The sequence below is a fragment of the Pleurodeles waltl genome, chromosome 8 (assembly GCF_031143425.1).
Source record: "Pleurodeles waltl isolate 20211129_DDA chromosome 8, aPleWal1.hap1.20221129, whole genome shotgun sequence".
Taxonomy (NCBI): domain Eukaryota; kingdom Metazoa; phylum Chordata; class Amphibia; order Caudata; family Salamandridae; genus Pleurodeles; species Pleurodeles waltl.
In genome coordinates, this window is record NC_090447.1 from 1,450,381,141 (window position 1) to 1,450,405,229 (window position 24,089).

Sequence of the window (24,089 nt, forward strand, 5' to 3'; positions counted from 1 at the left end):
GTGGAGTGTGGAGCAGAAGGTGTGGTGGGGGACCACATCGAAAGTGGACGAGAGGTCCAGTAGGATAAGGGCTGCTGTTTGGCTGTGGTCACGGAGTGAGCAGATGTCATCTGTGGCAGCGAAGACTATGGACTCCATGTTGTGGTTGCTCCTGAAGCCTGACTGGGAGATGTCCAGGATGTAGTTATTATCAATGTGTTTAGGGAGCTGGTCGTTGATGGCCTTTTCCATGACCTTGGCTGGGAAAGGCAGCAGGTAGACAGAGCAGTAGTTCTTGAGATCCAGAGAGTTGGCTGTGGGTTTTTTCAGGAGCGGGTGGATTTTGGCATGCATCCAGTCCTCTGGGAAGGTAGCGATCTCCAGGGAGCAGTTGAGAGTGTGGCGCAGCTTGGGTGCGTTGGAAGTGTTCACTTTGTTGAAAATGTGGTGGGAACAGGGATCCATGGGGGCTCCAGAGTGGATGCTACTCATGATGGAAAGGGTCTCGTCCATGGTAAGGGTGGCCCAGTAATGCAGGATCTGCAGAGGTTTGGAGGATCCAGGCTGGAAGGTTGTAGGTGGTCTCAGAGGGTTTTGGGGTCCCAAGCTATAGTAGATGTCATTGATTTTTCAATGGAATAAGGTGACTAGTCTGTCGCAGAGGTCCTGGAATGGGGGGATGTTTGCAGCTTCTGATTGGGGTTGGGCCAACTCGTTGACCAGGGCGAAGAGCTCTTTGGTATTGTGTGCAGTGGCATTGATACGGTCCTGCAGGGAGGTTTTCCTAGTAGATCTGATTAGGTAGTGGTGAAAGTTGATGGCAGATCTGAAAGCCATGAGGTCCTTCGGGGTCTTGCTTTTCCTCAATCTTTTTTCTAGACATCTGCAGGTGTGCCTGGAGTCCTGGATTGCGGAGGAGAAACAGCTGTCCTTCTTGGGGTTGTGTCTGCCTGAGGTCGTTCGGAGTGGCGCTACGGTGTTGGCGCATACTGAGATCCACTGATGGAGGTTCTGTGCTGAGATGTTTGTGTCTGTAGCGGGGGAGGTGGTGACATGTTGAGGGTGCTGGTGAGATGCTCCTCTGTGATCTGGCTCCTTTTCCTATGTGGGGAGTAGAATGTATGGAGGCACACGGTAGATATGGTGATGGAGAAATGTATGTAGTGGTGGTCGGTCCAGTGTACTGTGGAGGTGTTGCTGGAGGTGATGTTGTTGCTGGCAGAGAAGATGCGGTCAAATGCGTGTCTGGTGATGTGTGTAGGAGAGGTGACCAGTTGCTTTACGCCAATGGTGGTGAGGTACTCATTCAGGGAAGCGGTGTTGTGGTCGTTGCAGTTGTTGATGTGATAGTTGAGGAGAAAGTAGTTTGTGAAGGCGAATGCGTGGGGTGCTATTATGCTGACGATGGAGTCGCTGAAGGTTGGGCAGGGGCGGGGTGGCCTGATGATGAGGATGCAGCGGAAGGTGGAGTTTGGGTTGACGTGAATCTGGAAATGGAGGTGCTCCATGAAGGGGAAGTGTTCTTCTGAGTTGGTTGTCAGGTGGAGGGTGGATTTGTGCGTGATGGCTAGGCAGCTGACTGGCTGTGAGGGCCAGTCCTTGCAGAGCAGTTTGAAGTCACTGGTGATTGCGGTGACGATGTCCGGGGCGGACGCTGGGTTTGTCCATCCTTTGGTGAGAAAGGCAATATCTAGGTGGGTGAAGTCTAGCAGGTCTCAGAGTTCTATGGCATGTTTATGGAGGGAACATATGTTAAGGAGGATGCATTGGAGGAGGTTAGGATGAGTGTTCAATGGTCCTCTGGCAGGGGGTCCAGCATTTAGTGGAGGGTGAAGATGCGGTGGCAGTTAAAGCAGGAGAAGAATCTATGGGTGTCTTTGGGTAATCCATGATTGCTGACGGTGGAGCGTCCGGTGTCCAGAGCGGGGAGGGTCTTTGCGCTGTAACGATGGATTGTCAGAGGACCAGGGTTCATGGCGCTTGGCACAGTCCAGGCGCAGGTGGGCTTGCCTTTGGCGCGCCAGCAGTAAGCCCACTGCAAGCCCGCTGAACAGCGGCACAACGGCCGCCATGGAGAAGAGGTGGACGGTGGGAGGGTCCGGTCAGGTGGGCGGGCAGAAAAGTGCTTCGCAGGGAGGGGGGTGGAGCCGCAGGGGAAACAGCAGCAGTGACAGAGCACAGGGGAAGACAAATGAAAAAGAAGCTTAAAAAAAGGGTAAAAAAGAGAGAAACAGACAGGAAAAAAGAGCAAAGAGACACACACAAACAGGCACAGTTGGCCACGAGCCCACCAGGGAGGCAGTGCAGGTACCTGCCAGTGGAGGTGGGCTTCGAATTGAGAGTCAGGCGGGCTCTCAGTCTGATCAGCAGCAGCACAGGTGGAGCTGTGCAGAGGGGAGCAGGCAGACGCTGACTAGGAGGTCAGAGGAGTATCCCTCTCACTGCACAGCGGCTGCTATTAGGAAGTGGAGTTAGGTGGGAGGGTCCAGTCAGCTGGGAGGCAGGAGGGCAGGTAAACGCTCCACAGGGAGTCTCATTCACGGGCAGCTACAAGAAGGTGTTAAAGAAGTTATGAAATCAGCATTGAGCAAAAAGAAAAACTGTGAAGGTTCAGAGGAAGAGATCTGGTCTCTAGATGGCGGTGAAAAGAAAGTTGAGAAAGCAGGTGGAAACAGGTCAATGAAGGCAAATCATATTGAAGTAAGTATGCTCAGGTGGGCAGTTGGGGGATGCCCTCCTTGTAAGGGAGGGGAGTGTTGTCCATTGCAGTGTAGAAGTCTAGATGCAATCATAGACAAAAACTCATCAATAAATAGCAAAAAGATTTAAAGTGGCACGGGGATAGCTGACTTAGAAAGCCAAAAGTCCAATTTTCAGAACTCCAACACAACCTTTTATTCCTGCAAACCACAAAAGGCATAACTAGATGTTTCATCAATTGTCCAATACAATTTAAGTATGTAGGAAGTTGGCTCTGTATGCACTATTTCAAAGTAAGGAATAGTATGCACAGAGTCCAAGGGTTCCCCTTAGAGGTAAGATAGTGGCAAAAAGAGATAATACTAATGCTCTATTTTGTGGTAGTGTGGTTGAGCAGTAGGCTTATCAAATGAGTAGTGTTAAGCATTTGTTGTACACACACAGGCAATAAATGAGGAACACACACTCAAAGACAATTCCAGGCCAATAGGTTTTTGTATAGAAAAATATATTTTCTTCGTTTATTTTAAGAACCACAGGTTCAAGATTTACATGTAATACTTCAAATGAAAGGTATTGCAGGTAGGTACTTTAGGAACTTTGGATAATCACAATAGCATATATACTTTTCACATAAATCACATATAGCTATTTTAAAACTAGACACTGTGCAATTTTCACAGTTCCTAGGGGGAGTAAGAGTTTGTTAGTTCTTGCAGGTAAGTAAACCACCTACGGGGTTCAAGTTTGGGTCCAAAGTAGCCCACCGTTGGGGGTTCAGAGCAACCCCAAAGTTACCACACCAGCAACTCAGGGCCGGTCAGGTGCAGAGGTCAAAGTGGTGCCCAAAACGCATAGGCTTCAATGGAGAAGGGTGTGCCCCGGTTCCAGTCTGCCAGCAGGTAAGTACCCGCGTCTTCGGAGGGCAGACCAGGGGGGTTTTGTAGGGCACCGGGGGGGACACAAGTTAGCACAGAAAGTACACCCTCAGCAGCACGGGGGCGGCCGGGTGCAGTGTGCAAACATGCGTCGGGTTTCCAATAGAAATCAATTGGAGACCAAGGAGTCTCTTCAGCGATGCAGGCAGGCAAGGGGGGGGGGCTCCTCGGGGTAGCCACCACCTGGGCAAGGGAAAGGGCCTCCTGGGGGTCACTCCTACACTGGAGTTCCGATCTTTCAGGTCCTGGGGGCTGCGGGTGCAGAGTCTTTACCAGGCGTCTGGATCTGGGAAGCAGGCAGTCGTGGTCAGGGGGAGCCTCGGGATTCCCTCTGCAGGCGTCGCTGTGGGGGCTCGGGGGGGCAACTCTGGCTACTCACGGTCTCGCATTCGCCGGGGAGTCCTCCCTGAAGTGTTGTTTCTCCACAAGTCGAGCCGGGGGCGTCTGGTGCAGAGTAGCAAGTCTCACGCTTCCGGCGGGAAACGCAAGTCGTTTTAAAGTTGCTCCTTTGAAACAAAGTTGCAGTCTTGGATGAACAGAGCCGCTGTCCTCGGGAGTTTCTTGGTCCTTCTAGAGCAGGGCAGTCTTCTGAGGATTTCAGAGGTCGCTGGTCCCTGGGGAGAGCGTCGCTGGAGCAGTGTCTTTAGAAGGGGTGAGACAGGCCGGTAGAGCTGGGGCCAAAGCAGTTTGTGTCTCCGTCTTCTTTGCAGGGTTTTTCAGCTTAGCAGTCCTCTTCTTCTTAGGTTGCAGGAATCTGAGTTCCTAGGTTCTGGGGAGCCCCTAAATACAGAATTTAGGGGTGTGTTTAGGTCTGGGAGGGCAGTAGCCAGTGGCTACTATCCCTGAAGGTGGCTACACCCTCTTTGTGCCTCCTCCCAAGGGGAGGGAGTCACATTCCTATCCCTATTGGGGGAATCCTCCATCTGCAAGATGGAGGATTTCTAAAAGTCAGAGTCACCTCAGCTCAGGTTGCCTTAGGGGCTGTCCTGACTGGCCAGTGACTCCTCCTTGTTTTTCTCATTATCTCCTCCGGCCTTGCCGCCAAAAGTGGGGCCGTGGCCGGAGGGGTCGGGCAACTCCACTAGCTGGAATGCCCTGTGGTGCTGTAACAAAGGGGGTGAGCCTTTGAGGCTCACTGCCAGGTGTTACAGTTCCTGCAAGGGGGAGGTGATAAGCATCTCCACCCAGTATAGGCTTTGTTACTAGCCACAGAGTGACAAAGGCACTCTCCCCATGTGGCCAGCAACATGTCTCGAGTGTGGCAGGCTGCTAAAACCAGTCAGCCTACACGGGTAGTTGGTTAAGGTTTCAGGGGGCACCTCTAAGGTGTCCTCTGGGGTGTATGTTACAATAAAATGTACACTGGCATCAGTGTACATTTATTGTGCTGAGAAGTTTGATACCAAACTTCCCAGTTTTCAGTGTAGCCATTATGGTGCTGTGGAGTTTGTGTATGACAGACTCCCAGGCCATATACTCTTATGGCTACCCTGCACTTACAATGTCTAAGGTTTTGCTTAGACGCTGTAGGGGCACAGTGCTCATGCACTGGTGCCCTCACCTATGGTATAGTGCACCCTGCCTTAGGGATATAAGGCCTTCTAGAGGGGTGACTTATCTATACTGCATAGGCAGTGTGAGGTTGGCATGGCACCCTGAGGGGAGTGCAATGTCGACTTACTCGTTTTGTCCTCACCAGCACACACAAGCTGGCAAGCAGTGTGTCTGTGCTGAGTGAGGGGTCCCCAGGGTGGCATAAGATATGCTGCAGCCCTTAGAGACCTTCCCTGGCATCAGGGCCCTTGGTACCAGGGGTACCAGTTACAAGGGACTTACCTGGATGCCAGGGTGTGCCAATTGTGAAAACAAAAGTACAGGTTAGGGAAAGAACACTGGTGCTGGGGCCTGGTTAGCAGGCCTCAGCACACTTTCAAATCAAAACTTAGCATCAGCAAAGGCAAAAAGTCAGGGGGTAACCATGCCAAGGAAGCATTTCCTTACAAAGTACATGATCATTTCCCAGCAATCATAAGATGATACGTCACATGTCCAGTAATGGGCAGTCAGGATTTTACAACATTTACATACAAGATCTATTAGACTTGGCATCCTTGGTGTGGTCTCCCCTAACTGTTTGCCTCTGTTTCCCAGGTTGTAGATGTGTGGGCTGGACTCTGTTTTTGCTGTGTCTGTTACTCTGGGCACTTTACCACTGCTAACCAGTGCTAAAGTGCAAGTGCTCCTATATAAAATGTGTATGTAATTGGATCTCCATGATTGCCATATTTGATTTACTGGTAAGTTCCTAGTACAGTGCACTAGAGGTGCCCAGGGCCTGCAAATCAAATGCTACTAGTGGGCCTGCAGCACTGGCTGTGCCATCCACATTAGTAGCTTTGTAATCATGTCTCAGACCTGCCACTGCAGTGCCTGTATGTGCAGTTTTAAACTGCCAATTTGACTTGGCAAGTGTACCCACTTTCCAGGCCTAAACCCTCCCCTTTCTGACATACAAGACACCCCGAAGGTAGGCCCTAGATATCCCCATGGGCAGTGTGCAGTGTATGTTCAAGGTAGGACATATACTAATGTTTTTTATCTGTCCTAACAGTGAAATACTGCCAAATTCGGGTTTCACTGTTGCAAGGCTTATCCCTCTCATAGGTTAACATGTTGGCTGCCTTTAAAAATGATTAAAGCGTAGATTCCCTTTGGGAGTGGATAGATATGTGGAGTTTGGGGTCTATGAGCTCACAATTTAAAAATACATCTTTTAATAAAGTTGATTTTAAGATTGTGTGTTTGAAAAGGCCACTTTTAGAAAGTGAGCATTTTCTTGCTCAAACAATTCTGTGACTCTGTCTGTTTGTGGATTCCCTGTGGGGGTCAGTTTGACAGTTGATCTGTTTGCACCTCACTCTAGACAGTGACACAAAGGGAGCTGGATGAGCCATCAGTGCTAGGAGGGAGAGCAGGAGCGGTCACTCACACCTGAAAGTGCTGTGCCTGCCCTCACACAATGCAGTCTCCAAACCTCTGGTGTGTGTCTGGGGCCTGGCCTGGGCAAGGCAGGATTTCACAAACAAAAGAGACTTTCCTTTGAAGTAAGCCTACTTCAAAGGCCAAAATGGGTATAAGAAGGGCACCCAAAACCACAGACTTTAGATCACTTATGGACATCAAGAGGAACCTCTGCCTGAAGAAGAGCTGAAGAGCTGAGGAGAAGTGCTGCCCTGCCTGTGACTGTGCTTTGTGGGGCTATCCTGCAGTTGCTGCTTCTACCTGGAGAAAGGGGACAAAGACTGGACTTTGTTTTGCATTCCTGCTTGTGAAGAAATCTCCAAGGGCTTGTCCTGAGCTTGCCTCCTGTTGTTGAAGTCGCAGGACCATCAAAGACTTCCCCTGCCAGCATCTAGACTCTATGCTGAGACTCCTGCCCTGCTAAGTGGTGCCCTATCCAGTTCCTGGGGCCTTGACAGGTGAAGATGGCAGACAAAGATTGAAAATCCACGCACCAACCGCAGTGCGGGAAAAGTTCTGACGCAACCTCCAAGACGCGGCTGGAGAAACGACGCACCACATCACTAACGGAGGCTGGTAACATCGCAACTCACACAGAGCGGTTTTGCTAACGCCGTGCGGTAGGATTTTCAATGCAAATCTTTCTGGGCATGGAAAAACGATACAACGCCTGCCCGGACCCTAATGCTGCCCTGATTGACACATCGCTCTCCTGCAGAGAGGAAAAACGATGCACGCCGACCCGACCGAAGTAGGAGAAAGGACGCACAGTCTCGCTTGCGGGTGAGAAATCGAGGCACCGCTTACCTTTTTCGACGCACACTCACCTGTGCGTGTTATTTTGACGCTCCTGTTGAATGCTAACAGTGTTTTACCAATTTACAAAAGGATTTAAGACTATTTTGCTTTTATATTTAATAACTTGACTTGTGTATGTTGGATTTTTGTCGTTTTGGTCTTGTTTTGTTTAGATAAATATTTTCTATTTTTATAAACCTGTGTTTTGTGTCATTTTGTAGTGTTTTCATTAAGTTACTGTGTGTGTCAGTACAAATAATTTACACCTAGAACTTTGAAGTTAAGCCTGCCTACTCGTGCCAAGCTACCAAGGGGGTGAGCAGGGGTTAGCTGAGGGTGATTCTCCTTTACCCTGACTAGAGTGAGGGTCCTTGCTTGGACAGGGGGTAACCTGACTGCCAACCAAAGACCCTATTTCTAACAAGATCCAATCAAATTAGACATCATTAATAGTGCATGATAAGCAAATACATAATAATAAATAATAAATCAAGAGTGCTGTCTCTTGAGCAAGCCATGCATCATGTTACGTTCCAAGCTTTTACACATAAAATTAGAAAAACAAAGATTCCTCGGGGTCATGTGATTCAACCATTGACGGTTCCTCCGTGGAATCCGAGGAGCATTGCCCCCCTGCACTGCTGTGCTGAAAGCGTCAAACATAAAATGGTAATAAAGTGATTTTTTTACCATTTTATTTTTGACGCTTTCAGCCAGAAAACAAAGTGCAAGGACAGGACGGGGCCAGTGCATCACTGCTACCAATGACTGGCAGCAGTGAGGAGTGGCGCCTTTGTTTGAAGTGCGCATGATAGTTTGGTCGGCTACCTTGCTACGGTCAAACCGACATGCACATTTTAAACCTCTCCAACCTGGCTGTCTTGGACAGCTGTGTTGGAGAGAAGGCAGAGACATACAGTGCCTTTTGGAGCATGGAGCCATTCTGCACCAGTCAATCAAGACACTTTTTTCATGCTGCTTATCAGCATAAAAAAAAGTGTCTTAAATAAATGAGGAAGTTGGCTTCGCGCTCAAAGGAATCGCTACAGAATGAGGATGTGGTGCAGGACACCGAGTAAGGTAAAAAAAAATATATATTTATATTGGTGTGCATGTTATGTGTGTATATTATGTATGTTATGTGTGTATGTTATGTGTGTATGTTCTGTATGTTATATGTGTATGTTATGTTATGTGTGTATTTTGTTGTTTTTTGCGCCCCTCCAAATTATGTTGCTGCCAGCCGCTTCTAGCTTCAACAACAGGCATTGTTATCATTGAGTATCACAGGACTGGGCAAGACGAAGTTGATTCCAAACCTGATAAGAAAATGCAAGTCCACAGCAGCACGCATGAAGGTGTCCCTAGCACCATGCGGGATTCTCAGATGTTACCTGGGAGGTTTTGGTCTGAAAGGGCTCTTGGCTTAGGCTTAGGCTGCTGTCTGCTATAATATAAAAGTACCTGAGTAAAACTGCATCGAGTACAGTGATTACTGTAGAACTCAAAATTTCGAACAGGGGTTTAATATGTGGTATGGTATAATACTTATTCGCTGGTACCCCACTTAGTATCAGGGAGCAAGTGATAGGACTTATTTCAAAATTCAGTGTGATAACCAATTTTCTTGTTCTCAGAGTAGTTCACATTTTTTGTAAAATATAATCCATTTCAATATTTTGATTCATAAACAATGCTAAACTGTTTATTTTTTGTTCCACCTACATAAAAAGAGACATTGCATATGCGTTTTGCAATGACCCAGTGCAATGTAGTACATATTTCCAGCTAACAAGATTGAAAAATATTTTCATTTGTAGATGTCAGGCAAAGAATACTTTGTGTTACATCATTTAAACGCTGACTGGTGATTTCCATTTTGGCATCAGAGCACATGTTTCTGAAGATTTTCCAACTGTGAATAATTCAACTGCAGAACTGCATGATGATGCTGAAGACGAGGTATGAAAATAGCAAAGAGCAATATTTTAAAGAGAAGGAATGTATGCCACCATTCAGCAATTCTTCCTGTTAAAAAAATGAAAAAGACTTGAAACAAGCCATTTAAATACACATTATTGTGAATTAGGAATACAGTTCAAAAATGTGCCTGTAAAAATATCACTTTTATAGGAAGAGTTTAGAACAACTATCAAAATCAGTTTTCAAACATTTGGGGCCAGATTTATGACATTCAGCTTTTGCAATTCGCAAATTGCAATTTTTAGTGACACGCAATTTGTGAGTTGCAAAAGCTGATGTACAACAGTGCCTCAGACACTGTTTGCCATTCGCAAATGGGTCACATGGGACCAGCCTCATTTATTTATATTTATGAGGCAGGTCGCAATTAGTAACCCATTTGGAAATGACCAGCGCTCACAGGGGTGGTGGCATGCAGGAGTCAGCAGACATCCATGTCTGCCTTTTAAATAAAGCATTTTTAATGCAGCCTATTTTCCTTAAAGGAAAACGGGATCCATTGCAAAAAAATGAAAAGTTTCCTTTTCATTTTTTCTGAGTAGGCAGTGGTCCGTGGGATCACTGCCTGCTCTAAAAAAATGTTGGCGCCCCCATTCACAAAAGGGACGGGGTCCCATGGGGCCCCCTTCCCATTTGCTAATGGGTTACCACCAATTTGAAATTTGTGGTAACAGCGATTGTTTTGCAACCACATTCACATTCGTAAACCAATTAAACATCCCCCTGCAACTCGCTATTAGGAAGGGACACCCTTGTCATGCCTCTTCCTAATAGTGAGTCGCAAGCCCTATTATGCAACTTGGTAATAGGATACTGACCCGCAAAATGGGGTTGGTATAAGTCCATTTAGCGGTCGCAGGCGGCAACTTATGCCATGTGAAACCTCTAAATAGCTTTGTACATCTGGCTCCTTGATCTCAAGCCAGTGTGGTGCCCAGCCAGCCCACTCTGTTATAGGTATGTGCAGGGAAAATGTTGGGCAATAGAAAGTTGATATAGCAGCTCCATCAAAATGAATAGGAACCTATTATAATCAGAGACCGAATCACGTTGTTCTTGTTTTTCTTGGAAATACACAAAAAGGGAGAGTGTGTTTAAAAGCCACTGGAGAAAGGCGATGCCCTATAACCAGGGCAACTGAAAATATGCAGTAATGGTGGGCCTAATCGTACCTAAATTATGCAACAAGAAAATGTAAATTATGTGGGAGGGGGAGGGAGGAGCAGCTGGGAGGCGAGAGGCGGGAGGGAGCGGCGAATGGGGGCGCAAGGGGGGCCGGGCCGCAGGGAGGCAGCGGCAAGGGGAGATCAGCAAGGGGGAGCGCCCAAGGGGCAAAAAGACCAGGGAAAAAGGCACAAAACAGTAAGGAAAAAGTTTAAAAACAGGCACAAAATACAATTATGGCACAAGTTACAATCGGGGTACAGCAATCAGAGGGGCACAACGGGGGCAGAAGCGCAAGGAGGCAAGGCGCTGAAATTTGGAAAAAAACACTTACAGGACGGCGAAAAGCGGCACAATCAGAAGGGGCACAACGGGGGCAGACGCGCAAGGGGGCAAGGCGCTGAAAATTAGAAAAACAACTTACAGGACGGCGAAAAGCAAGAGCCCACTAGACACCAGGGATGAGGCGCAGGAGGATGCCTGCGGGTGGAGGAGGGCCTCGAACACGCTAACAGCAGCGTGGGCGGGGGTCAGGGGCAGGAGACAGCAGGGTGGTGCTGAGGCCGTGGGAGGCGAGCTCTAGACTTAAGGCAGGTCAGAGGTCGCTCTTGGGGGTCTCTGACATGGCACCCCCTGCCTGGCACTGGGTCTTATGGCTTTCCCAGGGGATACTGGTCCCCTGTGCTGGCCATGACTCCTGTCTTTACTATCGCCTGTGTGTGCAATTCCATATATATAGCGCCTGACTACCACTACGGAATGGCGCTAGCAGACACTAAGGATTTTGATGCAAAACTGCATTTGCGCAGTTTTGCGTCAAAAACCTTAAATATGCCCCTTGGAGCGTTGACCAGGACCTCCCTCCCTTCAACTGTTTCTTCTGTGAGATTCCTAATACTGACCCTTCTCTTCTGACCACTGCAAACTGTTCTGTGATGTGAGGCAGAGTTCTCCCATTTCCCTTCTGTTTAAAGAGGCTTCCTTGAGCCAACAATCTGACAAGCTTTTGGAAATGCACCTGTGCACTAGTGAGAGGTACTGATACCTGAGAGGACTGCTGAGGCATTCTCAGCAACCCCTGAAGAAATGTGTTCTTTGATCTTTACTGATGTAGGATAAAATGTTTAGAGATGTACAGCACTATATGAACCAAGTCTGATGAAAAACTAAAGCTAATATTCAAGTAAGAGCAAACCTTGTACTGCATTTACCACAATGCGAAGGGGTGAACTGTGAAGTGATGTGAGGCAGTGTGCTCTCATCCCCCTTCCGTTCAAAAAGGGAAACTTGAGCCAATAATTTGATGAGCTTTTGGAGATGCACCTTTGTGCCAGTGAGAGGTACTGAGACCTGAGAGCACTGTGACAGCATTCTCAGCAACTCCTGATGAAATGTGTTCTTTGATCTCTACTGATGAGAGATAAAATCCAGAAACACGTGTCGAGAGATGTAAAGCATCATTTGCATCAACTCTGGTGAAAAACGACAACTGATATTCTAGCATGCGCAGACTTTGTACTGCATTTACCAAAATTTGACCAGTGTGTCAGTGTCCTAAGTGTGATAAGCATTCTCAGACATGGATCTCATGATCAAAGTGCCATAGGAATTAGGCCACCCCTATTGACGAGGCCCACAGAGGCAGAAACCTGTCTAAGGAAGCTTATTGTCCCTTTTGGGAGGAAACTCACAGGGCCATTTGGGATCGATCAATCCCATGGGGAGCAGGGTCAATACTGATATGCATAAGGTGAGTCTCTGTCTTGAGTGGCATAGTGAGCGAAAAACAATGGACTTGAATGTAGACCAGGCAATCGCCAGTAGATGAGATTAGCTAAAGCATTTAATCCACCACCTTGTTCCAGACATAGGTCCAGTGTTCTCTGTGCCATAGGACTCAAGGTACATCCTACTAATGAAGCCCAAAAGGCAGAATCTATTCTAGGGCTGCTTCCCGTCCCTTCTGGAGGGGGCCTTCCCTGCAGTTTGGGACGGACTTTTCACATGAGGAGTAGGATCAGTTCTGATTTGCATAACCCAGATCTTTGTTTAGAGTGGCATTGTGGGTGAAAAACTATGGATTGGAGTTCAGCCCTGGGCACCAGAGTGACTTAGGCCCTCATTACAACATTGGCGGTAAAAGCCGCTTACCGCCGTGCAGAAGACCACCAACACACCGCCGCGGCTGCGGATTTCCGCCACAGCTAATATGACCCACATTTAGGAATCCGTCAAAATTCAGACACCCACACAAGTCCGCCACACCAAAGGTCAGTGATAAACTGGCGAAAACAAAACCTCCACCGTCACGGCAACAGGAATGCGCCCACACTATCACGACACACAAATCCACGTGGCGGTCTTTCAACCGCGGTATTCCATTGGCAGTACACACCGCCACGCTCAAAATACACACACATTTACAAAACACTACCACATTGGACAATTTCAAATACACACACCTGATACACATAGACACACCTATCCCACACACCCATTACAATATAAAACACACACCCACATCACCCACAAACCCCCACGACCAAAAATACCGAAAGTAGGCCAGAGAGAGACAGCACCAGCAAGAACAACAGCATCCACAGGCACACAACTCCATCACCCACACAACTTCCACGCACCTCACACAACACACCACTACATATCAGCACACTTATCACCACACACTCCATCCCACACATCACCTACACCACCCCATGGCACGGCAAAGACACTCCAGGTTCTCGGAGGAGGAGCTTAGGGTCATGGTGGAGGAAATCGTCCGGGTAGAGCCACAGCTATTCGGAGCACAGGTGCAGCACACCTCCATTGCAAGGAGGATGGAGCTATGGCAAAAAATAGTGGACAGGGTCAATGCAGTGGGACAGCACCCAAGAAATCGGGAGGACATCAGGAAGAAGTGGAACGACCAACGGGGGAAGGTGCGTTCCGTGGTCTCAAGACACCACCAGGCGGTTCAGCGGACTGGCGGCAGACTCCCACCTCCTCCCCCACAACTAACAACATGGGAGGAGCAGGTCTTGGCGATTCTGCATCCTGAGGGCCTCACAGGAGTCGGTGGAGGAATGGACTCTGGTAAGACAAATCTTAATTATTACATCCCCCACCCTACCTGCATGCTATCACATACCCCCACCCTCACCCCCAGCACCCCAACTCCTCACATATGTCCCAACACCACAAATCACCCATCCCAACACCAAGCCCTGCATGCAACAACAAAGCATGGACACCCATCACTAAAGCATGCCCACTCCATATACCCATACAACCCCCTAAACCATTGTCACACAAGGTCCCACACAGGAATGCAACCACTGAGGTACGCGGTCACCCACCCATTGCACACCATGACACACACAGATGTAATAACCATCCTTTTATACCCCTGCAGGACCCCTACCCAAAGTCACCGGACAGGAGGGTCCACACATGTCCACACCACCAACAGAGGAGGCCCAGAGTGATGACAGCAGCTCTGTCCAACTGGATCTAGATGACCAACCCGGCCCATCGGGGACCTCGGGACAGTCGGTTCCCCTCACCCAGTCACAGGCCACCACAGACCTTCCCCCCTCTGGAAACACCAGCACAACTCCCACCCAGTGGGCCCATATCTCCGTCCACAGGACACGTCAATCAGCAGTGTGTCCACCACTACAGGGAACCCAGGATAACCCACCACCCCAACAACAACAGGGACCTGGGGGCAGGGGTAGTGGGCACACAGTCCAGGGAACGGAGGCCCAGGAACACAGGGGAACTGGGAGGGATGCTGTGCGATAGGGGGCGGACAGGCCAAGGGAACCCACACTACACGAGGCCCTCGCCTCCATCATGGGAGCCTACCACCACTCCCAGGAGACGATGGCAACGGTACTGGCCAAGTTTCAGGAGACCCAGCGCCTGCAGGAGGAACAGTATATGGGTTTCAGGGAGGAACCCTTCAGAACCATCAGCTCCACCTTGGGCACCATCGTAGGGGTGCTGAAGGAACTACTCAACACCAGGAGGGACACTGTGGCACTACAAGGGGCCAATCACACTAGCATGGACGATGAACTGCCCACCACCTCCGCCAGCGCTAGTGGACAGGACGCCCCGCCACAGGACCACCACACCAGAACCCCACCCCCTGCAGAGGGAGAACCACCCTGCAAACGGTCCCTGAGATCTAGGACAAAGACAGAGCACGATGCCAAGACCCCCGCCAAGAAATGAGACCACCCTGATTGTCATCCTACTGTCCCACTTTGTCACCCTCTCCATCCTTAAACTGCCCCAACTCCACTTCCTATGCCCATTTGGGGAATGCACCTGTGAGACTAATAGACTGGACTCTGCCATGGACATTCCTCCGCCATCACCCCTCACCATTTCACTACCCCCTCCAATATTGAGCACTTAAATAAACACACTTAAAGCACAAAAGTCTGTCTGTGATTTCGAAATAGTGTATTAGCAATTACAGTGACAAAATGCTCTTTCAATTGTAATGTCAACATACCTATGTCACACAGCTCTAGTCCATGAGGAATCTAAGCAGATGGCACACAGTGGGACCCACATCTGTGAAATCGTAAGGGAAAGTGACAACTCAGTGACCATACACTGGGTGAAAACGACAGACAGTAGAGAGGTAGTAGTGTTTAAGTACATGTAGTAGGCAGGTCTGTACTTTTACCTGTGTCTCACTGGAAATATTGCTGGATCACTGAGTCCCTGTTGCTCATGTCTTCTTCCTCTGCTTCCTCGTCTTCACTGTCCACAGGCTCCACAGCTGCAACCACGCTGCCATCTGGACCATCCTCCTGCAGAAAAGGCACCTGTCGTCGCAATGCCAAGTTGTGAAGCATACAGCAGGCCACGATGATCTGGCACACCTTCTTTGGTGAGTAGAATAGGGATCCACCTGTCATATGGAGGCACCTGAACCTGGCCTTCAGGAGGCCGAAGGTCTGCTCAATCACCCTCCTAGCTCGCCCATGGGCCTCATTGTAGCGTTCCTCTGCCCTTGTCTTGGGATTCCTCACTGGGGTCAGTAGCCATGACAGGTTGGGGTAACCACAGTCACCTGCAAATGGTGAGAGACAACTGTTAGACACGCACTAACCTGTAGGGATATCCCCAGACCCAGACAACCATTCCCACTGACTTGCCTCCAGGTGCTCACCTAATAGCCACACACGGTGCCTCTGGAGTTGACCCATCACATAAGGGATGCTGCTATTCCGCAGGATGTAGGCGTCACGCACTGAGCCAGGGAACTTGGCATTCACATGGGAGATGAACTGGTCTGCCAAACATACCATCTGCACATTAATAGAATGATAACTCTTCTGGTTTCTGTACACCTGTTCACTCCTGTGGGGGGGGCCAAAGCCACATGGGTCCCATCAATGGCACCTATGATGTTGGGGATATGTCCCAGGGCATAGAAATCACCTTTCACTGTAGGAAAATCCTCCACCTGAGGGAAAACGATGTAGCTCCGCATGTGTTTCAGAAGGGCAGACAACACTCTGGACAATACGTTGGAAAACATAGGCTGGGACATCCCTGATGCTATGGCCACTGTTGTTTGAAAAGACCCACTTGCAAGGAAATGGAGCACTGACAGCACCTGCACTTGAGGGGGGATTCCTGTGGGATGGCGGATTTCTGACATCAGGTCTGGCTCCAACTGGGTACACAGTTCCTGGATTGTGGCACGGTCAAGCCTGTATGTGATAATCACATTTCACTCCTCCATTGTTGACAGGTCCACCAACGGTCGATAAACCGGAGGATGCCGCCATCTCCTCACATGTCCCAGCGGACGGTGCTTATGAAGGACAACAGCGAGCACAGAGACAAGCAACTCAGAGGTATGTACCCACAGTTTACCCAGAACACCAATCATACACAAAAGGTGGCCTGTATGTGTGTTGAGTCTAGGCCTATGTATGTGTGACGCAGATGGAAATGAAGCCATGTGGGCCCCTGAAATGGCGGCACCCTGACCTCTAAAGTGGGACAGTGGGATGTGAGGTAACTGCGCTGGCGTTGTACACCGTAGCGGTAGGCGGTCGAAGACCGCGGCGCAATGTTGCATTGGTTAACATTGGACCCTATAGGTCCCAGGGGCCAATGAGGATGTACGCCGGCGGTGACGGTATGCACCGCCGCGGACATGACCGCCATTTTTTATCTGTTCAATCACTCGATACCTGATCTTCGACAGGAGAGGACCTACACTGCAAGTGCTGCTGTGACCTCGGTCTGGAAGAGACAATGGCTCGAGTGTCTGGGGAAAGGGCCCCTGCCTTCACATCGGAGGAGTTGGAGAAGCTTGTGGATGGGGTCCTCCCCCAGTACACGCTTCTCTACGGTCCTCCAGACCAACAGGTAAGTACACAGGGAGCATGTTGTATGGGCTATGCCTGTGTGGAGAGGGCTGGATGTAAGAAGGAAGGGGGGAGAGTGCTGCGTGCTTGAAAGACGGTGAATGGATGTGCCACATGACAAGGGTAGGGATGGGGGCCAATCACTTTGACGGTGCAGTTGGTAATAACTTCTCTTTTTCCCCTGTACATTTCATGTAGGTCAGCGCCCACCAGAAAAAAGACATTTGGCATGCCATCGCCAAGGACGTCCGGACCCTGGGGGTCTACCACAGACGGAGCACCCACTGCCGTAAAAGATGGGAGGACATTCGCCGCTGGAGCAAGAAGACAGCGGAGGCTCAGGTGGGGATGGCCTCCCAACGTAGGAGGGCTAGCCATCGCACCATGAACCCCCTGATGTTCAGGATCCTGGCGGTGGCCTACCCGGAGTTGGATGGGCGCTTGAGGGCATCACAGCAGCCACAAGGGGGTGAGTACACTCTCATTCTGCTGACTTTGCGCGCAGGGGAGGGGTCTGGGTGGGGGAGGTGGGCTGTGGGTTTCCCCAGGCCAAGGCGAGTTCCGTAGGCAAGGCCCTTCCGTAAGGCAGGCCATGTGGCACCCCACCCCACCTCTGTAGAGTACCAAGTACCCCTAGTCATGCCCCTGTGTCATCTATGTGTGCAGATGTCGTCCATAGCCTTGTAGACCATTTTGCAGGAATTGAACAGTGGAACCCAAGAGCGCGGCATAGTGCAGGGGGCTTCTGTGTCTGTCGTGTCTGCCGCCGGTAGCGGTAATGCATGCACTCAACATGTCTTTCTTCTGTCTTCCCCCCCCTTTTTGTGGTCTCCCTGTTCTTGTGTGCATTAGCATCATCAGGCGGAGGAGCAGTGGCACCAGAGCACGAGGGAGCTGCATCGCACATGGCCCTGGAGGGCGACACTACGGAGTCTGAATTCATCAATGGGACGGAGGGCGAGGTGAGCTCCACGGCAGGGACAGGAGCTGACACCAGAGACCCAGACTTGTCCTCCGATGGGAGCTCCCTTGTGGTGGCGGCAACATCTGTGGCCCCCGCATCTACAGGTACAGCTGCCACCCACCCTACCAGCACCGCCCTCCCAGCAGCCCCTCAGCATTTGCCCCGTGCCCGCTCACCCAGGAGGGTGGGCATCACCTTCACCCCAGGCACCTCAGCCCCTGCCCCAGTCACCCCTGCTGCCCTCAGTGAGGAGGCCATTGACCTCCTCAGGTCCCTCACTGTTGGGCAGTCTACCATTTTGAATGCCATCCAGGGTGTAGAGAGGCAGTTGCAACAAACCACTGCATTCCTGGAGGGCATTCATTCTGGTCAGGTAGCCCTTCAGCGAGCTTTTCAGACTCTGGCCTCAGCACTGATGGCAGCCATTGTCCCTGTGTCTAGCCTCCCCCCTCCAACTTCCTCCACCCGACCCAATCCCCTGTACCTCAGCCTATCCCAAGCACACCTACAGACCAACATGCACACACGTCAACACCCAAGGGAAGCTCAGGCAAACATAAGCACCACACATCCCACAGGCATTCACGCAAGCATCAAACACATGCAGACACACCAACATCCACTGCCTCCACTGTGTCCCCCTCTTCCTCGTCTCCCTCCTCCCTCCCAGTCTCGTCTACACTCACACCTGCATGCACTACCTCTACAGCCACTACGTCCCTCTCCAGCACACCCACCACCACACCCTTCTCACGTGCAGTCACCACCCCCACTACCATTCACACGTCCCCTGTGTCCTCTCCCAGTGTGTCTGTGACGCCCACTCCCAAGATACACAAACACAGGCACACACCCACCCAACAGTCATCTACCTCACGACAGCCTCCAGCGCATGCACCTTCACCCAAAGTCACCAAATGTACACCTCCTACAACCACCACCTCTTCCTCCACTCGCAAACCCCCTCCAGCTACCTGTCCCAGAGTGTCCAAAAAACTTTTCCTGTCCAACCTTGACCTCTTTCCCACACCTCCCCCACCCCGTCCATCTCATAGGTCCCGAACTAGCACCTCAGCCACAACATCTCTGGGACCAATGGTGACTTTAGTCACCGGAATCTGGAGTGCACCGGCCACGAGGGCAGCCAGTGTGGCACGGAGCCACAGCACAGACAGTCCCCCACCTGTGAAGCATCAGAAGTTGGCCAGTGCCCGGCGGGAGAGGGGGAAGACTCCAGCCACCAAAGCCGCTCCCAGGGGTGCCAGTGGGAGTGTGGAGTCAGCTGTGACACCTTCCAAGGTGAGGAAGGGCCACAAGAAACCCATCAAGTCTGGGAAGAGCAGCACGGCGGAGAAGACCGCCATCATCCCCGATGCCCAGGAGGCCACCGCCAGCACCAGCCCACCTGGCCAGGAGGCCACCGCCAGCACTAGCCCCGCTGGGCCATGAAGGACCGCCAGCAAAATCCCCACTGGGCCATGAAGGACCGCCAGCAGCTGAGACCCTGCAATGGAGACCGCCATCTCAAGCACCACTGAACAGGGCACCGCCATCCCAATCACCGCTGAACAGGGCACCGCCATCTCAAGCACCGCTGAACAGGGCACCGCCATCTCAAGCACCGCTGAACAGGGCACCGCCATCTCAAGCACCGCTGGCCCATGAGCGGCAAGGGCACTGACGCAACTGTGTCTGTCACGGGGTGAATGATTCACTCTGGGCACAAAGCCCCCTCCAGAACCAGTGGAGAGATACATCCACTACCTCTGTCCTTGACAGGATGAAGCACTCTAGGCACCATGCCCCCTCCAGAACCAGTGGAAAAAGGCATCCACTACCTCGGTCCTTAGCAGGATGAAGCACTCTGGGCACAAAGCCCCCTTCAAAACCAGTGGAGAGATACATCCACTACCTCAGTCCTTGGCAGGATGAAGCACTCTGGGCACCATGCCCCCTCCAGAACCAGTGGAGAAAGGAATCCACTCCCTCTGTCCTTTGCAGGATGAAGCACTCTGGGCACAAAGCCCCCTCAAGAACCAGTGGAGAAAGGCATCCACTCCCTCTGTCCTTAGCAGGATGAAGCACTCTGGGCACAAAGCCCCTTCCAGAACCAGTGGAGACTGTCATCCACTTGAGAGACTGTGGCTTTGCACTCCCCAGGATTGAACAGTGGGCAAGCCACCCACTGTAGAGACCTGAGAGACTGCGGCTTTGCACTCCCCAGGATTGAACAGTGGGCAACCCACCCACTGTAGAGACTTGAGAGACTGTGGCTTTGCACTCCCCAGGATTGAACAGTGGGCAACCCACCCACTGTAGAGACTTGAGAGACTGTGGCTTTGCACTCCCCAGGATAAAGCAGTGGGCAACCCACCCACTGTAGAGACTTGAGAGACTGTGGCTTTGCACTCCCCAGGATTGAACAGTGGGCAACCCACCCACTGTAGAGACTTGAGAGACTGTGGCTTTGCACTCCCCAGGATTGAACAGTGGGCAACCCACCCACTGTAGAGACTTGAGAGACTGTGACTTTGCACTCCCCAGGATGGAGCAGTGGGCATGTGGCCCCTCATGGATTTGGCATTGTGCACTCAAGCGGCTGAGGTGCCCCCCCTTTCCCTCCCCCTGAGGTGCCTGTTTAGTTGCTGTCTGATGGCCCTGCAGTGTTCTCTCCGTCATGGTCGGGGATCTTGTGTGGGCCTCGCCCATACCGTGTGGTCCCAGTGTTCCACGGACTTTCTTAGATCACTACCTGGACTACTATGCTTGGTATATATTATGTACATGGTGTATATATATATTTCTGCCTACTTGCTTTTAATATATTACAATGGTTACACTCATTTTCTATTGTCTTTGCATTCTTCCAGGGGGCTTGGGGGGTGTAACTGTGATGTTTTGATATGCATTAGTGTATGTGTTGTAGTGGGTGAGGGTGGGGGTGGGGGTGTTGCGTGTGTGTGTGTCACTGTTTTTTCCCTCCCCCCCCGTGTCGTAGGTGCAGTACTCAACGTGGTCTTCGCCGCCAGCGTTCGTGCTCCTGGTAGAGGAGCAGGAAGACTATCACAGGGAGAATTTGGACTTCCGGCTCCATGGTGGACTAGTTCCTCGTGGGGTGTGTAGAGGTGAGCGTTTTCCCTTCGGATTCCTGTTTCCGCCGTGTTTTTATCCGCGGTGAATCCACCCCAGAAAAGGAGCAGGTCTTGGCGATTCTGCATCCTGAGGGCCTCACAGGAGTCGGTGGAGGAATGGACTCTGGTAAGACAAATCTTAATGATTACATCCCCCACCCTACCTGCATGCTATCACATACCCCCACCCTCACCCCCAGCACCCCAACTCCTCACATATGTCCCAACATCACAAATCACCCATCCCAACACCAAGCCCTGCATGCAACAACAAAGCATGGACACCCATCACTAAAGCATGCCCACTCCATATACCCATACAACCCCCTAAACCATTGTCACACAAGGTCCCACACAGGAATGCAACCACTGGGGTACGCGGTCACCCACCCATTGCACACCATGACACACACAGATGTAATAACCATCCTTTTATACCCCTGCAGGACCCCTACCCAAAGTCACCGGACAGGAGGGTCCACACATGTCCACACCACCAACAGAGGAGGCCCAGAGTGATGACAGCAGCTCTGTCCAACTGGATCTAGATGACCAGCCCGGCCCATCGGGGACCTCGGGACAGTCGGTTCCCCTCACCCAGTCACAGGCCACCACAGACCTTCCCCCCTCTGGAAACACCAGCACAACTCCCACCCAGTGGCCCCATACCTCCGTCCACAGGACACGTCAATCAGCAGTGTGTCCACCACTACAGGGAACCCAGGATAACCCACCACCCCAACAACAACAGGGACCTGGGGGCAGGGGTAGTGGGCACACAGTCCAGGGAACGGAGGCCCAGGAACACAGGGGAACTGGGAGGGATGCTGTGCGACAGGGGGCGGACAGGCCAAGGGAACCCACACTACACAAGGCCCTCGCCTCCATCATGGGAGCCTACCACCACTCCCAGGAGACGATGGCAACGGTACTGGCCAAGTTTCAGGAGACCCAGCGCCTGCAGGAGGAACAGTATATGGGTTTCAGGGAGGAACCCTTCAGAACCATCAGCTCCACCTTGGGCACCATCGTAGGGGTGCTGAAGGAACTACTCAACACCAGGAGGGACACTGTGGCACTACAAGGGGCCAATCACTAGCATGGACGATGAACTGCCCACCACCTCCGCCAGCGCTAGTGGACAGGACGCCCCGCCACAGGACCACCACACCAGAACCCCACCCCCTGCAGAGGGAGAACCACCCTGCAAACGGTCCCTGAGATCCAGGACAAAGACAGAGCACAATGCCAAGACCCCCGCCAAGAAATGAGACCACCCTGATTGTCATCCTACTGTCCCACTTTGTCACCCTCTCCATCCTTAAACTGCCCCAACTCCACTTCCTATGCCCATTTGGGGAATGCACCTGTGAGACTAATAGACTGGACTCTGCCATGGACATTCCTCCGCCATCACCCCTCACCATTTCACTACCCCCTCCAATATTGAGCACTTAAATAAACACACTTAAAGCACAAAACAATCTGGAGTCTGTCTGTGATTTCGAAATAGTGTATTAGCAATTACAGTGACAAAATGCTCTTTCAATTGTAATGTCAACATACCTATGTCACACAGCTCTAGTCCATGAGGAATCTAAGCAGATGGCACACAGTGGGACCCACATCTGTGAAATCGTAAGGGAAAGTGACAACTCAGTGACCATACACTGGGTGAAAACGACAGACAGTAGAGAGGTAGTAGTGTTTAAGTACATGTAGTAGGCAGGTCTGTACTTTTACCTGTGTCTCACTGGAAATATTGCTGGATCACTGAGTCCCTGTTGTTCATGTCTTCTTCCTCTGCTTCCTCGTCTTCACTGTCCACAGGCTCCACAGCTGCAACCACGCTGCCATCTGGACCATCCTCCTGCAGAAAAGGCACCTGTCGTCGCAATGCCAAGTTGTGAAGCATACAGCAGGCCACGATGATCTGGCACACCTTCTTTGGTGAGTAGAATAGGGATCCACCTGTCATATGGAGGCACCTGAACCTGGCCTTCAGGAGGCCGAAGGTCCGCTCAATCACCCTCCTAGCTCACCCATGGGCCTCATTGTAGCGTTCCTCTGCCCTTGTCTTGGGATTCCTCACTGGGGTCAGTAGCCATGACAGGTTGGGGTAACCACAGTCACCTGCAAATGGTGAGAGACAACTGTTAGACACGCACTAACCTGTAGGGATATCCCCAGACCCAGACAACCATTCCCACTGACTTGCCTCCAGGTGCTCACCTAATAGCCACACACGGTGCCTCTGGAGTTGACCCATCACATAAGGGATGCTGCTATTCCGCAGGATGTAGGCGTCATGCACTGAGCCAGGGAACTTGGCATTCACATGGGAGATGAACTGGTCTGCCAAACATACCATCTGCACATTAATAGAATGATAACTCTTCTGGTTTCTGTACACCTGTTCACTCCTGTGGGGGGGGCCAAAGCCACATGGGTCCCATCAATGGCACCTATGATGTTGGGGATATGTCCCAGGGCATAGAAATCACCTTTCACTGTAGGAAAATCCTCCACCTGAGGGAAAACGATGTAGCTCCGCATGTGTTTCAGAAGGGCAGACAACACTCTGGACAATACGTTGGAAAACATAGGCTGGGACATCCCTGATGCTATGGCCACTGTTGTTTGAAAAGAACCACTTGCAAGGAAATGGAGCACTGACAGCACCTGCACTTGAGGGGGGATTCCTGTGGGATGGCGGATTTCTGACATCAGGTCTGGTTCCAACTGGGTACACAGTTCCTGGATTGTGGCACGGTCAAGCCTGTATGTGATAATCACATTTCACTCCTCCATTGTTGACAGGTCCACCAACGGTCGATAAACCGGAGGATGCCGCCATCTCCTCACATGTCCCAGTGGACGGTGCTTATGAAGGACAACAGCGAGCACAGAGTCAAGCAACTCAGAGGTATGTACCCACAGTTTACCCAGAACACCAATCATACACAAAAGGTGGCCTGTATGTGTGTTGAGTCTAGGCCTAGGTATG

General features: G+C 51.1%; 1 protein-coding gene across 1 annotated transcript in view; it reads left to right on the plus strand.

Moving 5' to 3' along the window:
• Positions 1-2,550: 2,550 nt before the first annotated feature.
• LOC138249609 (trichohyalin-like) overlaps positions 2,551-24,089 on the plus strand; it is a gene marked incomplete at its 3' end in the record, with an annotated part of 239,489 nt that continues 217,950 nt past the window's right edge. The window contains exon 1 of the mRNA XM_069203554.1: positions 2,551-2,679. Coding sequence (XP_069059655.1) covers positions 2,551-2,679 — 129 coding nt within the window. The remainder of the gene's footprint in view (positions 2,680-24,089) is intronic.